Raw genomic sequence first — 24,824 nt, forward strand, 5'->3', positions numbered from 1 at the left:
AGAATATACCAATACAATATATCAATTCGCTCGTTAACTACACGTGTCTGACACTGAATCAAAGAATCAAATTAAATCAATAAAATCTCCTAGTTAAAAATTAAAAAATTGGCGCTGGGTGGCACGTATAGCCGCCCATACTAAAATATGTTAATAAAAAGTTGGTAGGCAGTTTTTTTAGTTTCAAAGTAAAGGAATTTTTCCTATTTTTTTGTCTTAAAAACTGCAACTTTGACTGATTTTGATGTTATTACAAATTTTGTTGCAAATATTATTCCTAATCTTAAATTGAAAATCGCGTTTCGCTAGCTACTGTAATTTTGGAGTTACGATTTTTTAAAATTTTTAACCCCCTCCCATACCCCCTTACCAGCCCCCCACCGCCACCAAAAACTAATGGCCAGATTCTCGGGTGCTACAGTATTTTTGTGCCAAATTTGGTTAAAATCGGTTTAGCGGTTTTTGAGTTGTCGTGTTACAGACAGACGGACAGACAGACAGATACCATATTTTATTTAGGTCATTTATAGACCCTTCGAATTAAAGAACATAAAGATTATTTAAGAATTTCTATTTCTTTTCAGGAATAAGAATGCTTGATCAGCCGTACATGACGGACCTTATTGAGGCTAACTCTATGGGACACGAACCCAACTTGATCGACATTTACAGTGCTTCTTGGGGTCCCACCGATGATGGAAAAACTGTTGACGGTCCTAGAAACGCCACTATGAGGGCAATAGTGAAGGGAGTTAACGAAGTAAGACTTTTAACCTTACCCTTAACATTAACCCTAAGAAATTAACCTTAAGAACTTAAGAAATACCGTTCATACCCTGAACCCTAGATCATATATACTTACGTGGATAAGTAAAACAGTATGGAAACTGTCTCAAACATATCAACGACTTCCATTTATCTTCTTTTTTTGTTGCACACCCAGTGCTTCTACTCTATCTATCCTTGTCGAGGACCTATCGTCCGCGCGCCAAATTTGAACTTTAATTTTAAAAATTTAATTTGTAAAATGCTTATATTTGAACCATAAATTGAATGTTTACCGTCACAAAAATTAATCTAATTACTTTCTAAACCGTACAAAATTGTGATTATTTTGGAGATACGTCCAACTTTTAATGCGCATCCACAAAGTAAGGTCCTCGAGAAAGACAAGCCTATTGAACGTTTCATATGTACAATAAAGAAGGTTTGAAAATGGCATGTCGTGATGTTGGAGACATATTTTTTAATGCTAAACTTATGGCGTTGATTTATCCACGTAAGTATATGATCTAGGGTTCATACCCCTTACTTGTTTTAAGAATATTCTAGTAAGTTTACACCTGCGCTCATAAAACATATGTTTTGAATTAACCTAACTTTACAAATACTTTTAGAACTTTTTTAGAAAACTAGAAAACAACTAATTTTCACAAAAAAAACATTCACTGGTTATATGAAGGTAATCTATAATCCGTACATTCTACAGTCTATGGTAACTTTCCAATTTAAACTTCTTTTATTGATCTATAGTCGTATATTACGAACTTCTAACTTCTATTAACACATTATATCCGATATTTATCGCCGAAAACCGATTAAAAATATATATGAAAAATTTATTTGTCTTATTTCTCCTGCTGCACCTGTGCCAGTTCTTATTTTACGGCTCGGAGCTCTGTAACGGCTTTCTCTAACTGCGTAATTACGTAGTAACTCCGGCCGTAAACCAGCCCTAACGACGCTGCTTCCCGTCAATTTAATCAAAGCTGTAAATCCCCGCTCGTGCTTCTAAGTAAAGCCGCCCTTAGGAGCGGCGTGAAATTTTAAACAGTCAGTCGGCGTTTTAGGACGATATGTTGTGCCGATTGGATTTTCGAGTTTAAAGTCAACTAAAATGAGTAGTTTGGTTTACTTTTACTAAAATAAAAAAATACGAGGTTGCCAAACTTCGTAAAAATCCTGGAATTTAGGGAAATATTGTTTTTTTTTTTAATTTTAAGTCACCTAAGAGCTCGAACTCACTGACGACCAGGTCGCAACGACCTGGCGATTTTAGCCAGATCTAACGATATTTTACGTTTTACCAATTAGAAAATATTGTTTTCAGAAATGTTAAAATATCCGCAAAATAAAACACTAAATCACCACAATACACCAAAACACTTTTACTTTTACACTGGACGCGCGTTTCGCTAACCATGTTAGCATCATCAGCAGATGATTAGAAACTAAAATACAATCTACAATTGGAGCGTTTATATACTCGCTCAGAGTGGGCGTGGCAAGATCTAGCCAACCGAGTCAGAACCCACCGAGCGTAACAGTTAGATTTCCGCCATTAGAGTAGTAGGAACAAAGAACTTGAAGGAATTGGACCGTTGTCTCTGTTCATACTATCTTTACATTTATTAATTCTGATGCTTTCATATGCATCTAATTGCCTGTAATTTGAGACTTGTTTAATTAATTTCAAGTTATTAAGATCTATACAATGTTCTTTATCAACAATATGTTCGGCAACGCAAGATTTATCCGGTCTACCATATCTTATCTGAGCTAAATGTTCTTTAAATCTAGTTAATATTGATCTTCTAGTTTGCCCAACATATTTCTGATTACAATCTATACAAGAAATTTCATAAATACCCGACCTTTCCAGTAGAGGTGTTTTATCCTTTGGATTACCTAATAATTGTTGTAATTTATTATTAGCACTATACACAAGTTTATAATTGACATTCTTAAAAATTTCTTTTAGACCACGGGATAACTGTCTATCAAACGGTATTGAAAAATATTTTCACGTATCTTTCTTCACTTGAAAAGTGAATTTTCAGAAATCATTAAACCTATACCTACGTTTTCTAATTAAAAATTGTTGTTGATAAAGAACATTGTATAGATCTTAATAACTTATAGCAGCGGCCTGGCCGGTGCGCCCTGGCCGTCAGTGTGTTCGAGCTCTAAAAGAAGATATTTTTATTTTAAAACAGCCGTATTATGTAATTTTTAGTTCTAAAAATAGCTGACCTTTAAGACTAGCTAGAAAACAAACAACCATCTAATTTTATCAACTCCTCATTGCTCAATTATAATTTTAATCAACAAACAGAGCGCTTAAACGATATGCCGCGACATCTTTCGCTGCCTACCCAACATCATCTTTTCTTATTTATCTCAAATAGCTCCATTTATATTTCCATTGAATACCCTCCTACTCGCTTGTTTTTTTTTCAGTTTAATTCAATCAGCTAAAGGCACAATGGAAGCTAATTAGTGAAGAAAATGGAGACTGATAGGGCTTTTCAGACTTTTAACGTTTGGGGGATGCTTAATTGGTATTAAGCATTATGCTTATAATTCCTAATTCAGCTTCTGTTAAAAAGCGTTTATATCCTTTTTATTGTCGTTATTACTTGAGATTAAAACAGTCTTATTAAACTTAAATAGAATTGTTTATTGAATACTAAATAATAGGATAAAACTTTTTGCTAAAAATAAAATGTTTTCTAGAAGTAAGTTTTCAAGCGTACCAATTGCACATACTTTAAGCTACTTGAAAGAATTACTTAACGTAAATGGTCTCGACAACAAAGCTGTGGTCAATAATTAATATTTTTTTCCATAACGAGTTACGTTTTAAAAAATATTCAGAAATTATTATTTCAAGGAATTTATTACGAGTAGAAAATATATTGTGCTGGGTTGGCGTTGGTTTCTAGGCAATTTGACAAATAAATAAAGCTGTCTCTTTAGTTGTCAGTTTTGAGTCAATATTTTTTAATTCTCTTTCGCGTCGATTGCTGATCGAATTGGAGCCAGAAATGGCTCAAAACGAAATAAGTAAATTACCAACAGATATTCAGGCTGAGGCGACACACGCCATATCCAAACTACTTCCATTTAAATCCCGAATAACTTATGAAAAGGAATACAAAAATTTTCAAAAATGGAAACAATTAAAAAACGTGCGAGAAGAAATAAAATTTTTAACCTATCCTCGCTGTTAAAATTATCATTTAATCTACCCTTGCGGTTAAAGTACTATTTTATCTACCTACTGTTTTTGATAGATATAAGGCAATTTTAACAGTTGCTATGGAAAAAATATATTGAACTTACCTACATCGATCTGTAGAAAAAAATATTGTTTTCAATTTACACACACCGGAAAAGTCTAGGGATATTACAATTTTATCCAGCCATCATCAGTAATTTTATTATTTGCATTTCTGATATAATAAAATTAAAATAAACAAATAGTTTACAGGACGTATTGGAAGTAAAAAGGCGAAATTTACCGAATTTTTCAAATTTACCTTGATTTTTATTGAACTCACAAAAATATACACATTTTTTTTATTCTAAACTGTGAATTAAAAAAAAAGATAAAACCATTTTTACTTAATAAAGGGTATGGCCTCCTGTACTGTTCATTACAGCCCTACATCGTCTCTCCATGCTCCTGAGCAGGTTGTCGATCTCTTCTTGAGGTACAGCCTGCCACGCTGCATTCACGGCCCGAACCAGATCCCTACGAGTTTCACGAGCCATACCCATTCTCAAAATTCTTCTTTGGGCCGCGTCCCATACGTGCTCGATGGGGTTGAGATCAAGAGATTGTGCCGGCCAAGGTAAGATGTTTAATTGATGAGCATTGATAAACTCACTTACCACTCTGGCTGTATGAGGCCGTGCATTGTCATGCATGAGAATGAAGTTTCTCCAAAAATCATTGGCATATGGTAACACGACAGGCTCAAGAATTAAATCACGGTATGTGATTCCTGTTAGAAACCTTTCAAGAAAAACGAGATCGGTTTTTCGGCCTAACAGGACTCCTCCCCAGACCATAACGGTTCCACCTTGATAAGGGTGCACTTCCTGAACATGATCAAACCGAATAAAATTTCCCGGTTCTCTCCATACCCTAAGCCTTCTCGAATCCGGATGAATTCCAAAGGTGACTCATCCGTGAAGAAAACATTGGCCCATTGTTCATTCGACCACTGAACATGATCATGAGCCCACAAATATCGTACCTCTCGATTCCCTCTCGTTAAGGGTTGAGCTCTCCAGGGGCGTCTTAAGTTGACCTCTCTTAATCTATTGCGAACAGTGTCAGGACTAACGGTTACATTATGTGTTTCCTGGAGAAATAAACTAAGCTCTGGTGCTGTAAGAGTCGGTCGGCGTCGAGCATTTAATTGTAAAAAATGATCTTGCTGAGGGGTAGTAATGCGATGCCGCCCTGTGTGCCTTTCAGCAACATCACCACTCGCACGGTAGCGTGCACTTAATCGCGATATTACACTTTGCGTTGTATTTAATGCTCTAGCTACGTCGATTTGGCGCCTTCCAGCTTCGACCATACCCATGGCCCTTAGCATTTCGTCTCTGTTAAGATGTCTACGCTCCATAATATTGTTTAATACTAAACAGAGTTATTTGAATTAATTCTGGCCAGTTATCATAAAAACATAGCCAGTACAGGTTAAATTCGAACAATTGATGAAAGGTGCTTCTTATACATTTGACAAAAAATGCACAAACACTTCTGCAAATATCCCAAATTTAGAAATAACTAGTGTGACTACTTCGTTTCAATCGAAGTAGAAAAAATCGGCCTACAAATATGTGGTTGTTTGTTCAAAACATTTATTTTTAACTTTAATAAAATGATATCCTTAGATTTTTCCGGTGTATGTTATAACAACTTGTTTCAAATTTATTATATTGATGTTATTTAATTGTAGTACATGTCTGTAGCTATATTGTCAATAATGATAATTAATTTTTAAAAGGCTGTGCTGGGTGCAAATGACAGTCTTTTGCGCTCCACGTTTGAGTGGCGTGAGATGCTTGGCCCACCGGTAGACGTTGCGTTCACTACTGCGCATCCCCATATCTGTATTCAACATCTGTTCACTACTGCGCATCACAAATTCGCCCTGTATTTCAGGAACCAAGGAGGTTAGGACAACCCTATGTGTAACATATTTAGTTTCATAAAAAAGTAGCAAAGTAAAGTGAAAATGACATCATTGTGTCTCTAATCATAAACGAGAAATCCCATAAAACACACTTGCCATTTAGTTTCTATAGCCAAAAACAGTATTCTTCATCGCCACCGATCGCTATTTAGTTATAGAGTTTGTCGCGTGAAACTTTATTTTTAAATTTAAAAACGTTTAAAGTACTCTGGCGCCACCACACGCGCCTCCACTGGACTTAATATATAACCCATAGGTAATATATAAAGTCGACTAGTGTATTTATGTATTATAATAAATTGGCGACTGAATATAGCACATAAACCGTAAAATAATGTCTGGAATATATATGCGCCATCTGCTGTGTCTGACAGATTAAATCCGCATAATATTGTGGGTATTATTGAACCTCTCGCAAACACAGCCATAAATATAAATTTAATCGAATTTACATTATATAGAAACTGGAAAACAATGTTAATGGATTTAATAAATAAATAACTACATGCATTGCATAAAATTCAATAAAAAGACACATGCGTAATTAAATTGGGGTATTAAAATAAAAGCCTGGCTGTATTCCGTTGCAAAACCAGGCAAATCAGACCGGTAAACTACGGTAAAGAGCGGTTCCTGAAAAACGGAACGGTTTGGTAAAATACTGGAAACGTCAAATGTTGACGTTTTCTAAATTTCAATACCTCTATTATAAAATTTATCTTTTATGCATTTTTAATGTACCTGTTCTCTGCTTTTACGTTTGCTTCTTCTTTTCAATGGAGTTTAATATTGAAAAGTACTTCATTAATAAACTGTTAAACTCGTTATACAGCTCAAGTGAAGATTTGCAAGTCCAATATTAAAACAGATCAATAATAAATAAACAAATCTAATTAATATTTATATTTTTATAGCTTACAAAACATTCACGATTACTTGTTGTCTTGTTGTTCATGTTTTCTTTAAATGTTCCTGACTTTAAGAAACAATGGCTGCATGATAAGTTTAAATGATCCTAAAAAGTCATTCTATTTAGTTAATGAAATGTATTTACCTTTACTGCCTACCTCCATTGCTTTTAGATGTAAATACAAAATATTATTACAAATTTTAGAAATTAAATGAGAATTTCACCCGAACTTCCAATATTTGCTTGATTTTTGTCTGATTTTTGTCATATAAATGACATATTGATTGACAAACAAAACCAGAAAAAACAGCCTTCTCGCGCTGGTTAGTTTGATGACAGTTATAACCATAGATAAAAGAAAATAATCTACAATTAAGATAGATATGAAACTTAATAGTAAAATTTTGGGTCAAAGCGCCCCTCCGTGTTTTTAGTGAAGACTACGTTTAACCCAGCGCCTTCGCCTTTTCTGCTGTAAATGTTTTTTATGTTTATATTTGAATTCAAAGGATTTATTTTTAAAGTTACACTGATATATTAGTATATCAGAGTAACTTTAATAAAACATAAGAATATATATATTTTACAATTTATTTGTTTATTTATTTTACAGAGTTTCATGTAAATGTCGACTAGCTGTCTAATGAATAGACCGTGATTTAAAGATTTTAAAGCGAACGAAAAAAAATCAACCAATATACATACCATATATTTTTCTTTTATCTAAGATACCTTATCGTCTTTTGGAAACACGTACATTTTTGCAGTTTTGTTAGTTTCTTTGCAAGATGCAACACAACAAGAAAACACCATTTTTACAGTTAATAAATAATAAAACTATTTCTGACTATGATATTTAAAATTTAAATAGATAGAAAATTAAAAAACAAACCAGTATTTGCAAACGCAGGCCCAATTTCAATAAAAATCAAAATTTTTCCTGCGAAAATCAGGCTTTTTTCACTGAAAAGGTATTTTTTGATTTATCAGCAGTCATTGTCAAGTTGACAATATACAGGGTGTTTTCGAATTAGTCTAAAAAAATATGTGTGATTCCTCATGTGTTCTTAAAACAATTTTTATATAACCATTAGGTCTCAAGTACTTCCTTTTAGATCTACAGGGTGTTAAAATTAAAAAAAAATCGATTTTTTTGCTTAACATAAATGGTACACCACTGCTTTTTTAAAGAAAAAATATTTTTTTCTTGCTGGCCATCCTTTTTGTTCAAAATTTCTTTAAATTTTCCTGACTTTAGAAACAATGGCTGCACGATAAGTTTAAATGGTCCTAAAAGTCATTCTATTTAGTTAATGAAATGTATTTACCTTTACTGCCTACCTCCATTGCTTTTAGATGTAAATACAAAATATTATATACAAATTTTAGAAATTATATGAGAATTTCACCCGAACTTCCAATATTTGCTTGATTTTTGTCTGATTTTTGTCATATAAATGACATATTGATTGACAAACAAAACCAGAAAAAACAGCCTTCTCGCGCTGGTTAGTTTGATGACAGTTATAACCGAATTTTTTAGGAACCGTGTTCAGTAATAAGAAAACTTTATCTTTTTTTCATTAGATAGAAGCTATCGGAAAAAAAATAGCCACCTTATCTGATAGTCAGGCAGCCTTAAGAGCGACCAATTTTTTTTTCTTTATTTTAGGGTAGAAACGGGTTAGGCAACATCTACGTCTGGGCTAGCGGAGACGGTGGTGAAGATGACGACTGTAACTGTGACGGGTACGCAGCTAGTATGTGGACTGTGAGCATCAACAGCGCTATCAACGATGGCCAGAATGCGCACTACGATGAGAGCTGTTCCAGTACACTGGCTAGTACGTTCAGTAATGGTGCCAAAGATCCAAACACCGGTGTGGTAAGTTCTTTTTTACATATTTCATTTTTTCTTAAGAGAAACTTTTAAAACAGCGTACACACTATGCTAGAAGCAACCCGAAACATGTCAAGGTCGCATTTCGTTGCCCAACTTTGTATCATTTCGATTTATTTCCAGTTGTCTTGTCTTCGCTTTACCTCGACCTACTTTCGATTCTTAAAAGCGCATTAAAACTGAGGAGAGCGAGGGGGGATTTTTTTTTGGCGCTTTTTGTCGCCTCTTCCAAAACGTGGCGGTATCTGTATCGGAGGCAAAGGATTTTTTTTCATAAATCTCAGTGAAATAAATAAACCTAGACGTTTCTAAAATAGCTGTTGTTACGATGATATTTCGTTAATTACATCTCGTGTTATGTTATCACGATCCTGCTCAAACCACTCAACGTAAGAAGCTCAATTTTGGCATACAGGTTGATTCTAGAGTGTAGAGGTTCGATAAGAAGGGATTTTTCGGAATTCCAGTTCCAAGAGGGTGAAACCACCCCTCAAATATTACAATATTTTTTATTTAAAAAACGGTCAAGTTTTCGAAAAAACGCTTAAACACGTATATTTTATTTTGTTTTTTTTTACATATTTTAAGATTTTTTAAAAATGTATACAGGATGTTTCGAAAAATCTTGTCATTGATTAATCACGATCCTGCTTAAAGCGCTTGACGAAAAAAGCTGATTTTTGGAAAACAGATTGAATTTAGGGTGTAGAGGTTCGATAAGAAGGGATTTTTCGAAACTCGAATTCTAAGGAGGTGAAACTATCCCTCAAATATTAAAATATTTTTTATTTAAAAACCGGTGAGTTTTTCGGAAAAACTCTTAAACACGTGTATTTTATTTTGTTGTTTTACATATTTTAAGATTTTTTATAAATTTATACAGGGTGTTTCATAAAATATGACCATTGAGTAATCACGATTCTGCTTAAACTGCTTGACGTTTAAAGCTGATTTTTGGCAAACGGATTGACTGTGGGGTGCAGAGGTTCGATAAGGAGGGGTTTCCCGAATCTCAAATTCCAAGAGGGTGAAAACGCCCCTCAAATATTACAATATTTGTTATTTAAAAAACGGTTAGTCTTTCGGAAAAACGCTTGGACAAGCATAATTTATTTGGTTTTTTTATATATTTTGAAATTTTTTAAAAAATCATACAGGTGTTCCAAAAAGTTGGGTAATTTCTTAACCACGACGATTCTGCTTAAACTACTTGACGTAAAAAGCTTATTTTTGGCAAACGGATTTTTCGAAAGTCAAATTCCAACGAGATGAAACTACCCCTCAAATATTACAAGTTATATGATAATATCGGCATATTGTTTTTTCTCATGCTGACATAAATGTGAGAAAATTTTCTCCAGTTTGTATGTTAATGGAAATTTTTGCTTTGCTTTATCATCACCATTACAAATGATTAATTCGACGCGAACGAAGTCGCTGGCACACGCTAGTTAATAATATTAGACATTGATTAAAACTAAATATTCTTTTGTCATAGTTGTATATCAATTCTTAAGATTCGATTTCAAATTTGGGATGTTTGTTGACGTGAACAACCGATATTCAGTATCTTAAAATGTGCGTAACGCATTTCACACCTCCACATATTAGTGGGTGTAAAGTAATCGAGTTTGATCGTAAACAGTCAATATACTATAACAACAGTTTTGTTAATTACAATATTAATGAAAAAAATCGTCTAGACCAGATTTATAAATAGGTGTCTCTTACGTAAAAATATCCATCCATATTTTCTTTTATCTATGCTTATAAAAGTAATGCCAGAAATTGATAATTGATAATTGATCTAATGCTTTGAATAAGAAGACTAAGCAAGGAGCATAATGCTATCCATGTATTCATGCATGGTGGGCAGAAAAAGCACTCTAGGGTGGGGATCCTTGACAGTTCTGTTTGACGATTCATTTGACACATTTGAATTTGATTTGAAATTTTGTGGATTTGTCAGTCTTTACGGAGCTTATTTTATGTTATTTATTATTTATTCTACTACGGATAGTTGTATAAAGGTAGTAAATCTAGATGGAAATTGTGGCAGAACTTAAATTAACAGTGACACTATCGCGATTTATCGAAAAACTCTAAAATAGTTGGTTGTGTAGCGTGCGGTAGATCTCGGCAAAAATTGAGTGAAATAATGGAACAACTTTTCGCTAGTAAGTGACTATATAATATACATACGTGTAGTAAACCGATCATTTATGAAATTCACTTAAATTAACTAAATTATATATTTTTCTTGCATTTTAGCTTTTATTTATTACTTGTCAAAGATTAGATGTCAAAAAATTTAGATACGTTAATTTGACTTACCTGCTTCAGTAGCGTATCGGATGTTTGTGGTAACAAATACTTATTATAACTTATCTATTTTTATTAGAATTATATATTTTTATAACAATTTTAATAACTACCAACATTTATTCACAACGTAAAATAAAACAACAAATTATTGAGTCTACCCCACGTCTACCCTACATCATAGTTTTACATTTTATAAATAAAATTAGAACGACACTGATAAACCGGAATTTAAGTCGGCCATATTTGAGGCCCATCGCGGTGTACCTAAGATGTTTGATATGCTCCTTCCTTAGTTTTCTTATTCAAATCTAGACCAGATTTATAAATAGGTGTCTCTTACGTAAAAATATCCATCTGACGTAAAAGTCAAAATTGAAACTTATAAAAATAATGCCAAAAAATTGATAAATGATAATTGATCTAGTAGTCTAAGAGGCAGCGCCGAAAATTTCTCTGAATTTACCAAAACCAGTTTTTGGACAGTTGATTAAGGTAGTTATGTACCGGGTGTCCCACTAAGAATAGCTCTCGGCTGTATCTCGAAAGTATTAAGCCGTAGGGCTTACGGAAAAAATATTTATGACTAAAGGGGCTATGAGAAATTGCTGGAAATTATTTTCAAGTTTGTAAAATGGCCGCTTCAGGGGCGCAACTGCTATGAAAAATAAGAAAATCGAATTTTTACAGAATTTTGCCCAGATAATGGGTACTATAAATAATAGCTTCATAATCTTCAGTAAATTTTTGATTTTTTTTGTTCGAACCGTTTTCCCTTATCTGTTAAAATAAAGTGGTGGGGGAAGGTTAGATCTATCTTTATTTAAATGTTAATAACTCCGGACTGGATGATCAGAATCCAATAAACGAGGGCTCGTTTAAAAGAGCGTTTCTTACTCTATATTATACCATAAAAATCATAATAATAAGGTTTTGAACGTAGACGCTAGGGGGCGCTTTCTTACAATTTAACAAACATAACGCGTTTTTTCAAAAAAGTTAAGTACGATAGTATATGTAATTTTAGCTGATAAAGAGTAGTAAAAGCTTAAAAAGTCAACGAAAAACCGCATCTTGATATCTTCTTTCAAACCGAAGATATTAGCAAAATTATAATAAATCAGTATCAGTAGTATTCTTGATTATGCCCATTCTAACAAAAAAAACAGTTAGTTCATTTTTAAAATCGACGAAATACAGGAGAATACCATAATACCAGATGTATTAATATCTAATAATTAAGATATTAATAACAGTGAAAAAAACGATCATGATTCAGTGAGAGTCATGGTGGGCTTTGGAAAAAGGCTTTTGTAATAGTATAAACTTCAAACTGTTATTAGATCAACATTTTGATAGTCTTAGCAGCATTTTTTTATATTTTAATTACTTTTTCAAAATGCCTTTATTATTTGAAGTAGTTGAAGTTTTTGGCATTTTGAAAAATAAAAGATAAAAGACTATCAAAATGTTGATCTAATAACAATTTGACGTTTATACTGTTACGTCAAAAGCAACTTTTTCCCAAAGCCCACCATGATTTCACTGAATCATCGTTTCTTGTTCACTGTTATTAATATCTTAATTATTAGATATTAATACATCTGGTATTATGGTATTTTGGTATTTCGTCGATTTCAAAATAAACTAACTGTTTATATTTTATTTTTTTTGATAGAATGGGCATAATCAAGAGGGCTACTGATACCGTATTGTAAAAATAAGGTAATTAAGGGTTTATTTTTGGTATTTATTATAATTTTGCTAATATCTTCGGTTTGAAAGAAGATATCAAGATGCGGTTTACGCTGAATTTTTAAGCTTTTACTACTCTTTATTATCAGCTAAAATTACAGATACTATCGTATTTAATTTTTTTGAAAAAACGCGCCATGTTTGTTAAATTGTAAGAAAGCGCCCCCTAGCGTCTACGTTCAAAACCTTATTATTATTATTTTAAAGGTATAATATAGAGTAAGAAACGCTCTTTTAAACGAACCCTCGTTTGTTGGATTCTGATCATCCAGTCCGGAGTTATTAACATTTAAATAAAGATAGATCTAACCATTCCCCGCCACTTTATTTTAGCAGATAGGGAAAAATGGTTCCTACAAAAAAAATCCAAAATTTACTGAAGATTACGAAGCTATTATTTATAGTATCCATTATCTAGGCAAAATTCTGTAAAAATTCTATTTTCTTATTTTCCAAAGCAGTTGCGCCCCCTAGCAGCCATTTTACAAACTTGAAAATAATTTGCAGCAATTTCTCATAGCCCCATTAGTTATAAACATTTTTTTCCGTAGGACCTACGGCTAATACTTTCCGAGATACAGCCGAGAGCTGTTCTTAGTGGGACAACCTGTACATACATATACCGCGGTCAGTCAAGCAAAACTTAGAACAGGGACCTCTGGGACGTGGTCAAAGTTGCGAAGATAACTTAGGTAATGCAACGAATTTACTAAGGCTACTAAGGAATTGGAAAGGAAAAAAGGACACTCTTGGTTTCAGATTTAATCAAGACTGCAAAATGCAACTTAGACAAAAAAAACAAAATGGCTGTGAAAAGATCGCAATGGAATGGTCCCAAAAGCCACTTCATACAATCTAATCGATGTAGGTTTTTGATTTCTAACTAAAAATATTGTACTAAATAAAAAAACTCAAGCAAATAATAAACTTTCCGTTTATTTTAAGTAAAAACTATTAGAAAACGTTTCCTACGGTATTTATATTGCATTTCCATGTCTTTGTTCTGTTCGAACCGAGTCTAAAAAGAAAACAACCGTCTATTTCACAAACGAATGCTCGCCCGCTTTGGCGTACAGAGTCGTGAGACATTTGCATATTTATGCTGTCGGAAAGCGCACTTCGCAGAATCTCAAGACTATCTGTGATGCGAGTTTAAGGCACAGAATTTAATTTTAAGTTAATTTTAGAATTTGATTAGAATACCATAGAAATGCGAATACCGTGCTGGCAACTGTTACTTCTGGGTCGGTATTTACATGTGTGGAAGTAAATCTTATTAAGTCGAACGGCGTGTTGTTGCGGCGTTGCCGGTACGCCTTTTTCTGTCGAGTAAAGTAAAATCACGATTGCAAACCGCTTATTTTTAAAAGACTTTTTTTCGAAAAGATAACTAGATAAAATCATTAGATATGTTTTTGAGCATCTGAAATGGAATTGTAAGGATATCGTTAGGGTCTCCATTTTTTATAAAAAGAAAACGTCAGATAATTTAAAAACTCTACTTTTTAACACAACACGCTATAACTTAAGAACCACTTAGATATTGAAACTCTCTTTTTATTTTGAAGAGCAGATCTTTTATAATATGTTTAAATAAGAAAAATTCAATACGGTTGTTTTTTTTTCATTCAAAAATTTTAAACAACCCAACACTTTTATTGCATATCAATTTTCAGCAACCGTGTAACTTTTTTATTTATAAAAATTTTCACATACTGTCTGCGAAATATTAAGAAAATTAAAAAAAAACTACAATCAACTATTTCTACTAGATTTCGAGATATCGATTTTTGAATTCAGAGTTCTAATAGCGCGACCACGATCGAACACCAACTCAATTCCACTTATTTTTACAAAAAAATGCGAGTGTTTCTAACTTGCACTTTTCAAGCTATAGGGAAAATTACAACGACTCGTTAATAAATAAACAAATAAAATATCACGAGACGTAATTAAATCGTGAAGCTGAACGCATGATGTACACCTTTCCGTAGAACTTTAAGTACTGACAGAGGTACTAATTGGGATTTACTTCTGCGGCAAATCTGCTATACCCCTTTCTACGTCTCTTAGCAATGTGCACAGTTTCTCGGTTTATTTCAACATTTGGCAACATGTTTACTGTTTTCTCTTTGTTCAGTACATTATAAAGGCATTGTACTCTTCTTACATACGGATATATCGACCCAAGACTAACCTTTGTTAGCCGTTAGTATAAGATTATTACTGCGAACTTTCTTAGTGTGAGCCGTGTAACATTAAAACAAATAAATGATAATCATAGATTGCAAGGTTATGAAAATCAAAAACCGACAAAAAATGCTTAACGTTGCAGAAGGTATATCTCCTCTAGGGTTTTCGGAACAGGGAATTCCGGTATCGCGCCATTTGGGAACCGGGATTTCCCGATTCTTTCGGTACTCAGTAATTTTTGTTCAATACGCATCAAAATGCCTCTTTCAAAACGTGTTAAAATCGTGGAAATAATTTTCATTCTCTTTCAATTTAGAGCATTAGCAAATTGATCGATAAACGAGAGAACTCGTTTCGTTAAATCACATTTAAGGAAATTCTTAGTCTATCTTCGGTATCGTTTTTGCTTGATTGAACTTGTTCGATCATTTGTAAATATTTAATCAACTACAAAAGTAAATGCGAAATGATAGAATTCGAAGAGGAAGAAGATCGTTAAGAGATTGCTTCGTACGGTTTTTTTTACTCTGGTCCTTAGTATTCATTAATCAGGAATAAAGGATAGCTTTAAACGAAAAAATATTTATTTCTTCTAAAAAATACTGACAATAATGGACTTTGAATAATGATTGATACCATCCCTTTAATTTAATGACTAAGATATGACGACTATACTATTACTATTTACATTATTTATTTAGAACTTAATTTGGAATGTTGGTATATGACAAAAATCAGGATTGATTGATGTATTCTTCCTGTTTCACCGGAAATGACTACAAGTTTTCATTTTTAAATGGCACCACATCATATGTCAACTTTTGACATTTTCGCATATGATTTATTAAGTGTGTCAAGCAATGAGATTTTTATCAACAACAAAGCAATGAGATTTTTGAATGTGCGGAGTGCGGTAGGCAGATAACATCACGTATCGGGCTTTTCAGTCACAGAAAAGCTCATGAAAGAAAACGCCTTGTGTGACCATTTTCTGATGCGTGTCAAATACTCGTCAGCGAGTAATGGCAGTATGTATGTATATGTATGCGGTATGAATTCAACTGACTTGATCAGTTGATTTGACTTGTAAAAACGCACCTTAATATTATACATAGTAGTAGAACTGGCTTCAAAGTTATCATTACCTTGAGGCACGTCTTGATAAAAACAAAACAAAACGTATTCAACAGAAGAAAAATGTATCATATACCATAAGATTGTGAAAAATCTCACATTGTGGATACGACAAGACTGGAAAACCTGGAGATATATTGTTTTCAATTTTAAATTTTAATTTCACGGAGTACAATACGTTCTTCAAGCAAAGAATCAAATCAAAAACTAATCCCATGCAATAATATTAGTCTTTCATTTACAGGCTACGACAGATTTGTATGGAAAATGTACCACGACGCATTCGGGAACAAGCGCAGCCGCACCAGAAGCCGCAGGAGTATTTGCACTAGCTTTAGAAGCCAAGTAGGTCCATAATTTACACATCTTACTTATACAGGGTGGCGCACCTCATTCGCCTCGGTTGATTATACGAAAACGGAAAGATGTAGAAACAAAATATTTTATGGGTATATGTGGCGAGACAATGTGCACAATTTAAAATTATTTTGAAATATACAGGGTGTTTCAGAACTAAGAATCATACCAAAGTTATATTTTTTCTTATGGTATTTTATTGCATTTTTTGATTCGTGGGCCCAAAAAAAGGCATTTATTATAAGAGTTAAATATATTTAAAATCTTTGGTTTTTGAGATATTTAAAGATATTTAAATTTGCAAGCTACTATAGAATAGATTATTAACACCTTGTACATTACTTTTCAGAATTAATTCTTGTGCTGAGTTTAAAGGTAAAGAAATAAACTTTACTGAAAGGTGCGCTACCCTGTATTTGTTGAGATTTTTTTATATTTATTCAGTAGTTTTCAATTTTTAATTTTACTAGTGAACAGCAATCATATTCGTTTTTTTTCCCAAGTATATTTTATTTCCTAAGTATATTATTATTTCCCAACTATGTTGAACATATAAAAGGCAACACAGGGCTTCGAATAAAGTGATGGATCTCAAAATTAAAGCATTATTTTTTTTTTTAATTTTCAAAGCTAAATAGCTCGGTTATTTTCAATTAATTTAGAAAATGGTAAATTGAAAATATGTTCCTTGTGTCGAGAACTACCACCCTTTAAAATACTTGTTCTTATTTAACCCTCAACTGGCGTCGTGAATTTTTGTAACGCTTATGGCGTGCTGTGCTATTTTTTTTCAGTTAAAAATACATGATGAAGAGATTTTAAAAAAAGCTTGTTATTTTAACACTGTTTACAATATATTCAAACTTGTGAACAAACAATTTCATTAATTTTCAACAAATTAACAAAAACGGATACAAAAGTAAAGTAAAACGCATTTTTTAGGAACTTTTGACAACAGAAATATAACTTGGCTAAGAAACCCATAGAAATTAAAAACATATATATTTTATGATTTTACCGTATTATTAAAAGTACAAACAACTGAAATGTGAAGCTAAAATAATAAACATAAATTATTTTCAACAAAACTGCAAACCTTGAATGTACATAATTTTTTCAAATACAGTTCATGCTAATATAGGATCTGCATTTGCCACACATGGATCGTGCACATTTGATTCATGAGATTTTTGTTTTTTTGTCATTTCTTTATTGACATATTGTTGCCATATACCACATCTCTTTCTTTTCTGGTATTGATTATTCAATTTTCTCTCTTCTATAAGTAAGATATTCAAAATAGGAGTTATGGTTACTCTTCGGAGGAAAATCAATGTCTCGATGATCTTCATCTCACTTATGCCTCTTTAAGTTCATCAAACCACTCAATTAATGCTTTGCCAAAATTAGCGTCCTAGTGAGGCACACTTTTAGACTACCCACCATCTTAATAATGAAACACTCTTGGCGTAGTGGTGCCACACAGACCCCAATGAAATTTTAGCCCCGCTGGTAGGAACAATACTTGATAAAATCAAGTGCGACTTTAACAGTTGCATATTGGTACCCTAACTTAAAGGTAAATGGCGCGGCAAGACCAAATTCTTAAACGTAAACATTTTGCAGAGGTTTAAATAGTGCTTGGGGTCCGTTGGACCCCACCACGCCAATTGAGGGTTGAAAGGCACCTTGTAGGTTCCAATACTTTAATGATTTTAATAATAACTAACGCAATTTCTTTTTATGTACTTAGTAATAAATTAACGTGGAGGGATATTCAGCATCTCACGGTACTAACGTCAAAAAGGAACTCCCTTTTCGATGCCAAAGGTCGTTTCCATTGGACCATGAACGGAGTTGGTCTGGAATTCAACCATCTGTTCGGCTTTGGTGTACTTGACGCCGGCGCCATGGTAGCGCTGGCCAAGCAGTGGAAAACGGTACCGCCAAGGTACCACTGCGAAGCAGGGTCCGTCTCGGAATTGAGGTAAGTTACCATAAATTTAATGGTGCAAGTACACACTCGCCGAGATGAGGCAAGTGTGTACTTGGGGCTCTCGCCTCGCACTCTGAACGTTTTGTATCAAGTACACGCTCGCCGGGGAGACCCGAGGCGAGACAAGGCGATTGTGTACTTGGGGCTCTCGTCTTGCCTCGGTGCCTCTCGCCTCGTCTCGGGAGCGCTCGGTCTAGAAGCGGTCTCCAGCACAAGTCAAAGGAGACGGGAGACACAACAGATTCTATATTTCTCTATGGCGAAAGCGTTAAGTAGGAGGTCCCGCGAAAATATACACGGTGCTCTCGGGAGATCTCGGCATTCCTTAGTTCGTCTTCTGAACTGCCTTCGAGTTGACGCCTATTTTCGGTATTTAAATTATTAAAATATAAATATATAATTAATACAGTCGTTTTTAGTCAAAGTACCGAAAAATCTGTTAAGAGAACTATAGAAAAAAAAAAAGATTCTTTAGTGGTCACTTTCCGGGCCGTTTAAGAAAGAAAAACACGTCTATTAAAAGCTATGCACGATGTTTTTCATTCAGTTTGATGGAAAGTCTTCAAATTCAAATATATAACTGCCAACCTAATATAAACATTCATTAGTTAAAATAAAAAAACGCGCCAAGGATCAAAAACAAAGCGTAGATGAGTATGTGTCTATAAAATACCAAAAATACAATGAAAACAAAAATAATCACAGGCGGATTTATCTTTTTCTGTTTGAAACTAATACATGCAATTTGATTTTGTGGATTTCACTGGTTTTTTATATTTTCTCGACTTTCAGATCGGTTTTAAATTGGATTTAAGAAAAATTTTTGCCCAAATTTTCCCAAAAGTTATTAAATTTATCTCGTTGAGCGCCTGATTGTTTTTATTTTTACAAAATTATTCTTCAGAATGTATTTATTTATGTACTGGAAAATTTTATTGGTGTGTTTTTGCGCAATGTCTCGGGTCCCCTCGGCGAGAGTGTACTTCCAGCATAAGAGTGGCTGTAAATTTCCTCTTTTGATTTGAGAATGGAAAGCACTAAAGCTATTATGTTGGAAATTTTAGCATGAAGAAATTGAAATTCTCAAATTCGCTAAACTTTCATTTCTTCATATTTTCAGGCAAATTCCATCCAAAGATTCGGTGATGTTATCAATAACAACAAACGCATGCAAAGGCGACAGTACGGAAGTGCGGTACTTGGAACACGTGCAAGCTGTGATAACCTTGAACTCCACCAGACGTGGAGATGTCGAACTGTTCTTGACATCGCCTATGGGCACAAGGTAAGACACAAACAGTAAATAAAATATAAAGGCGTATTTTAACTTAGAGGAAGGAATTCTAGTTCCTTGGGAGGAACTAGTTCCTTAGTTCTAGTTCCTCCAGAAGACTAGTTCCTTGAACTAGGTCTATACCAAAGGTCTTTACCCCAGATCATATTATATTCAGGGTGGCGCCTCTCATACGCCTAACCAAGAAGAACGGAGTTTATATCGAAATGAAATTTTGGCAGCATATGTAGGTCAACTGAAAGCATTTTATAAAGATATATAGAATTATACAGGGTGTCCCCAAAAAAAGTTACACATTAAAGTTGTGTTTTTTCTAATGGAACACCCTATATATTAATTGATTTTCGGATTCTAGGAAAAAAATTAACGTAAGTTTTATTAAAGAAGCATATACCTAAAATGTAAGGATTTTGACATATTTCACATTTTGTGAAAACGAAGAGTAAATTTTAAATTTCGATAACAGTTATCTAAATTTTTGTTGACCTTGTATAGCTTGATATTTAATTACAGTAACCATTATATGTTAAACCAAATTAAAATTTGACCTGAAAATTTATAGAGGGTGAGACAAAAAAAATATATGGTCACTTTTAAAAGCAAGTTACTCCTTTATTTTAAATGGAACGCCCAGTATATTTTTTCGGTGGTTAATGGGGGATGTATATACCCCAAATATTTTCCTCGATATTTTAATTTTTGTGATTTTGCGTCAGTATATTTTTATTATGTGAAAAAATCTAAGTGGCTGTGTGATATACCTTTTGTTAATTTAACAAAAATTAAAGATAAAAAAATATAAAGTAGAGTAAAATACTCAACGGTATTAAAAGGATACATGTTTAAAACATATTTTAATTATTACAGAATTAAAACTAGATATAAACCTATAATTTATGTGACAAAAATTAGCTAGATGAAATCAAATGCTCAAAATGCTTCCTTTCCTGTTAATTGCATAAAATGATTGTCTTTTCAAAGGGATATTTTCATTTTAAAAGGCATATGATTCGAAACTCTAATTTCGATTGTGTCGCTAATTTGAAAGTTAAATTTGTAGATATGCAACCAGTAATACGGCCGAGACCTTTTTACATAATCTGCAATTTTATGAGACACATTTTCTTTCTTTTTCAGATCGATGATTTTGAGTAGAAGACAAAACGACGACGACTCCAGAGATGGTTTTTCCAAATGGCCTTTTATGACCACCCACACGTGGGGAGAGTACCCTCAGGGTACCTGGACACTAGAGGTGCGTAAGCACAATATACACCAATTTTTTTTAAAAAACATTTCTATAATTCCAGGTAAAATTCAATTCCGAAACACCCCAAAGCGGATTCTTCAAAGAATGGTCCTTGATGCTCCACGGTACCAAAGATCCACCCTACACGGAACTCCCTGTGTTAGATCCCCACTCCAAACTAGCCATCGTAAAGAAAGCGCACGAAGTTCGCAGCAAAATGTAAAAATAAGAGAGTAGGTCCTGCGAACAAAAGAACCATGGAACGATACCAAAAAATACCCTTCCTATTTTTCAGTAAACTATACATTCAAAACTTTCATATTAGATTCATTTTCGCGAATATACCTAAATTGATCTGTTATTTATCATTTAAAGGGTGTCAAAAACCGAAATTAACTGCAGTAGTTCAAATGAACGGTGAGGAAATGCCAAACGCTTGAATTTTTGACGTTTGCCATTGACTAACTTCAGACGAGTCTCTTTGAATATATTTGACAGTTACAAAAAAGATTATCAGCATTTTTATTTTTCTCTTTGTATTGTTTATTTTATTGTAGACACCCTGTATAGCATATGTGATGTAAAGGACCTTGAATTGCACAATTGATACTAAAACACGATGATGTTAGTACGGGAACAGATGTTAAGGGTCAAAACGTAGTTTTTATCAGAAAAAAAACAACTTAGCTGTTAGATTATTAATATATCAAACGTTTTTATCTGAAATTTATTTTACTCAAATCTCGCTTCCATCATATACCACTATGGTACGTATACATTTACCTTTTTTTTAAATAAAAAGTACTTTTACTATTAATTGTGCTGTACCTGAGATTATTGCTAATTTTGTTAGAGATTACTTTAAAAATCTAGAAGATATATTTTCTTAGAAATTAGAGGCAAGCTGTGTACTCTTGTCAATATGTATTAGAAATCATATAGAGTTAGTAAAACTAAAGTAACAGTATATCAAAAGTTTTAAAAATATTGTGTAACTTACAAAATATCACAAAATACTTTGAACATCACGTCGTCTCCTGACCTAGTTTATCAAAATACTTGCTAATTTCCTTGCAAAGGGCCTAAGAAAGGGTGCTGCAAATAATTGATAAGATTTAAATTTAAAAAAATAGTCTGGAGAGGTCCTTTATAGTTCAAGAAAATAAGCCTTAAAGACGAAGTTTCAACTTCGTATTTCAATACATATTTTTTTTGGACTATTAGCAGTATTAGCAAGATATTTTTTGTTGACTAGAAAGAAAAAATAACGTTTAAAATTAATAGTAAGGAAAAAAAACATATGTTGCTTGTTAACAGATACTAAATATACCTACATATATCTTACATATTAAAACATACAAAAAATGACCACTTTTTTATAGTATTAAGTACAATAAGGTTATTAGGTTGGTTTTATAATAATTTGCCTGAACTATATAGCTAAATATTATTGTAAATAAATGAAGAAATATTCCCATTCCACTGTACATTAAAATAAAGAAGTATATACACTCTGTCCGAGTTTTATTACAGATATTTTTAGATTTTTTTATCAGAAAAAATTAAAAAGTTATAGGGGCGAACCACTCTTGAGAAACACCCGGTATATTATTGATCTTAGCCCTAGAAAATAATACCTTCTCTATAAATAAATACTATTTTACTATAAAATGCCTTCAAGACCATAAAATTTCATTGACAACAAAATCGAAAATCGCAACGCCTAAAAATTCAAACTAGCAGATAGAAGGTTATCACAGTTCTAAGTTCTAGTTTACAAAATCACAATCGCAGCAAAATCGCAACCATAGTAATATTGTTTACCTAATTTGAAACTCGCAAATCGCAACTATAGTAATACTGGTTGCCTAAATTGAAAGTCATAAACATTGTCATAAATAGAAGAAATCGAGGATTTAGGATAAATACATAAATAAAACATATATTTTAATAATAATAAAGCTATAATAGAATTAACTATTTTTCAATTTAATTTTACCAAACAAGGAAGAATACAATTCGTTTTTAGCTTCATCGGTCCACGTTTCTTGATACAAAGGTGCCATAAAATTCACTAACTTACTGTGAACAGTGTACCTAATTTTTCTTCCTTTCGTAGCCTTGGTATCAATTTTTCTCTTCATTTTATTCCGTAAATTTTGTAGTTGAATCCACTGCCGTCCTAGCTGTACTGGATCAGTAATATCAGCTGATTTAACCTCAATCAGCTCTCTAAGTAGCTGATGATAGAAATCACTGTCATCAAAAATCTCTGTATTATATTCTTCTGGCTGTAAAAAAGGAACATTTTAGTAAGAATCAATTTTTTTTTGGTAAAAACATTACCTGTCTAGCATTCTCACTATCTTCGTTATTTAACTCTTTTTCCTCTTCTCCCAAGATTTTGAATTCTGTTCTCTTCAATTGAGTTCTTTTCCTTAATTTTGCTTTATCATTCAAAATATGATCAATTTGGTTTAGAACTGAGTGAACCTGACCAGCGTTTTTAGTAATTGACAGTCTAGTTTTGGCATTCCATTTCTCAATAGTCTCGTTCCTGTAACTTTTATATTTTTCATGCATTTCGGCAATATCAACCTCGAAATCATTGAACTTTCTTTTCTTCTTTTTTGGTTCTGAATCATCATCTGTTTCTGATTCACTTTCATTTTCATTGATTTCTTCATCAGTATCACTAGGGATATCTTCATCATCATCGTCGTCTTCTTTGATATGCTCTTTTTGATTATCTTTTCCTAATTTTTTGGTTTCAGGATACTTTTTAATAACTATTTTTTGCAGTAATAATAGTTTATCTAAAACATTCTCAACATTCTTCTTTGTATCGACAATTTTACTCTTAAAGTCCATTTCTAAGTCACTTTCTTTGATCATGTCTCTATAATATTCTCCTTGGGGCAGTTTATTTGCAGCTGACAAGCATTTTTGGAGTTGTATTCTTGCTTCAAGTAGACTTTCCCATATTTTCATTTGATTTCTTACTGAGACACCTTTTTTAACCTGCTGCGACTCGTTTGTTTCTTTTATATGTTGGAAATTTTCATCTGCATCAGATGCTACCTCGGAACCATCTGATTCCGTACCATTTTCTTCATCGTCGCTGTTTTCAGACTCTTGTTGACTATCTTCTTCTTCGCTGTCACTATTAATTTGTTTACCATCTTCTTCAGCTACATCATCTAAAACCCCATCAATACATAATACATATTTCTTGTTATAAGTTATATATTTACCTTCAGTATCCCATTCTTCACTTGCCGAATATTCATCTGAACTTTCCTTTAAACTTTTTCTGTTACTTTTTTTCCCCGCATACTTCTGATCTATATCGCCTAGTAAATCGATGTTTTGTTTTCTAAATTTACTTAATATCTCTTCGCTTTCATCATCGCTATAATCATCAAAATTCGTCAATTTAGCGGAGGTATCGTCGATATGGTCATCGTCCGGATTGAACTGTGTAGGTGCAGCGGATAATATACCCGCAATTTTAGAGGCCAACGTCTCGTTTGATCTCTTGTTACTCATTTTCGCTTAAAAGAAAACTCTTATCTTTTAATAGCTTAGAAAAACCTGAAAATATCAAAACATGATCAAAGCCAAACGAGGAATGAGGAAGACAAAACGTAAAATTAGGTCAAGAAATTAGGTTAGGTTTTAATCCTGAAGTTGGCTACAAACGTCAACCAAAGTCATA

General features: G+C 33.0%; 2 protein-coding genes across 2 annotated transcripts in view; one reads left to right on the forward strand and one right to left on the reverse strand.

Moving 5' to 3' along the window:
* Positions 1-22,617, forward strand: part of LOC115880323 (neuroendocrine convertase 2) — an 80,125-nt gene extending 57,508 nt beyond the window's left edge. Inside the window, exons 7-13 of the mRNA XM_030897520.1 lie at positions 585-760; positions 8,579-8,791; positions 16,455-16,555; positions 18,321-18,554; positions 19,684-19,848; positions 20,995-21,112; positions 21,168-22,617. Coding sequence (XP_030753380.1) covers positions 585-760; positions 8,579-8,791; positions 16,455-16,555; positions 18,321-18,554; positions 19,684-19,848; positions 20,995-21,112; positions 21,168-21,329 — 1,169 coding nt within the window. The 3' untranslated portion in view covers positions 21,330-22,617. The remainder of the gene's footprint in view (positions 1-584; positions 761-8,578; positions 8,792-16,454; positions 16,556-18,320; positions 18,555-19,683; positions 19,849-20,994; positions 21,113-21,167) is intronic.
* A 429-nt stretch (positions 22,618-23,046) lies between these two features.
* LOC115880337 (protein AATF) lies at positions 23,047-24,791 on the reverse strand. Its single transcript, XM_030897540.1, has 3 exons — positions 24,361-24,791; positions 23,453-24,306; positions 23,047-23,397 (listed from the first exon to the last, which is right to left on the reverse strand). Exons 1-3 carry the CDS (start codon positions 24,653-24,655, stop codon positions 23,080-23,082), a joined length of 1,467 nt encoding a protein of 488 aa, XP_030753400.1. The 5' UTR covers positions 24,656-24,791; the 3' UTR covers positions 23,047-23,079.
* Positions 24,792-24,824: the final 33 nt, after the last annotated feature.

The sequence above is a fragment of the Sitophilus oryzae genome, unplaced genomic scaffold, assembly GCF_002938485.1.
Source record: "Sitophilus oryzae breed Bouriz unplaced genomic scaffold, Soryzae_2.0 scaffold_1621_pilon_pilon, whole genome shotgun sequence".
In the NCBI taxonomy this organism is placed as follows: domain Eukaryota; kingdom Metazoa; phylum Arthropoda; class Insecta; order Coleoptera; family Curculionidae; genus Sitophilus; species Sitophilus oryzae.

Coding starts and splice junctions, on each gene's coding strand:
- LOC115880337 (XM_030897540.1), bottom strand. CDS start 24,655: ATGAGTAACAAGAGATCAAACGAGACGTTGGCCTCTAAAATTGCGGGT. Junction 24,307..24,360: donor TGAAGAATGGGATACTGAAG/GTAAATATATAA, acceptor ATGGGGTTTTAG/ATGATGTAGCTGAAGAAGAT. Junction 23,398..23,452: donor ATAGTGAGAATGCTAGACAG/GTAATGTTTTTA, acceptor CCTTTTTTACAG/CCAGAAGAATATAATACAGA.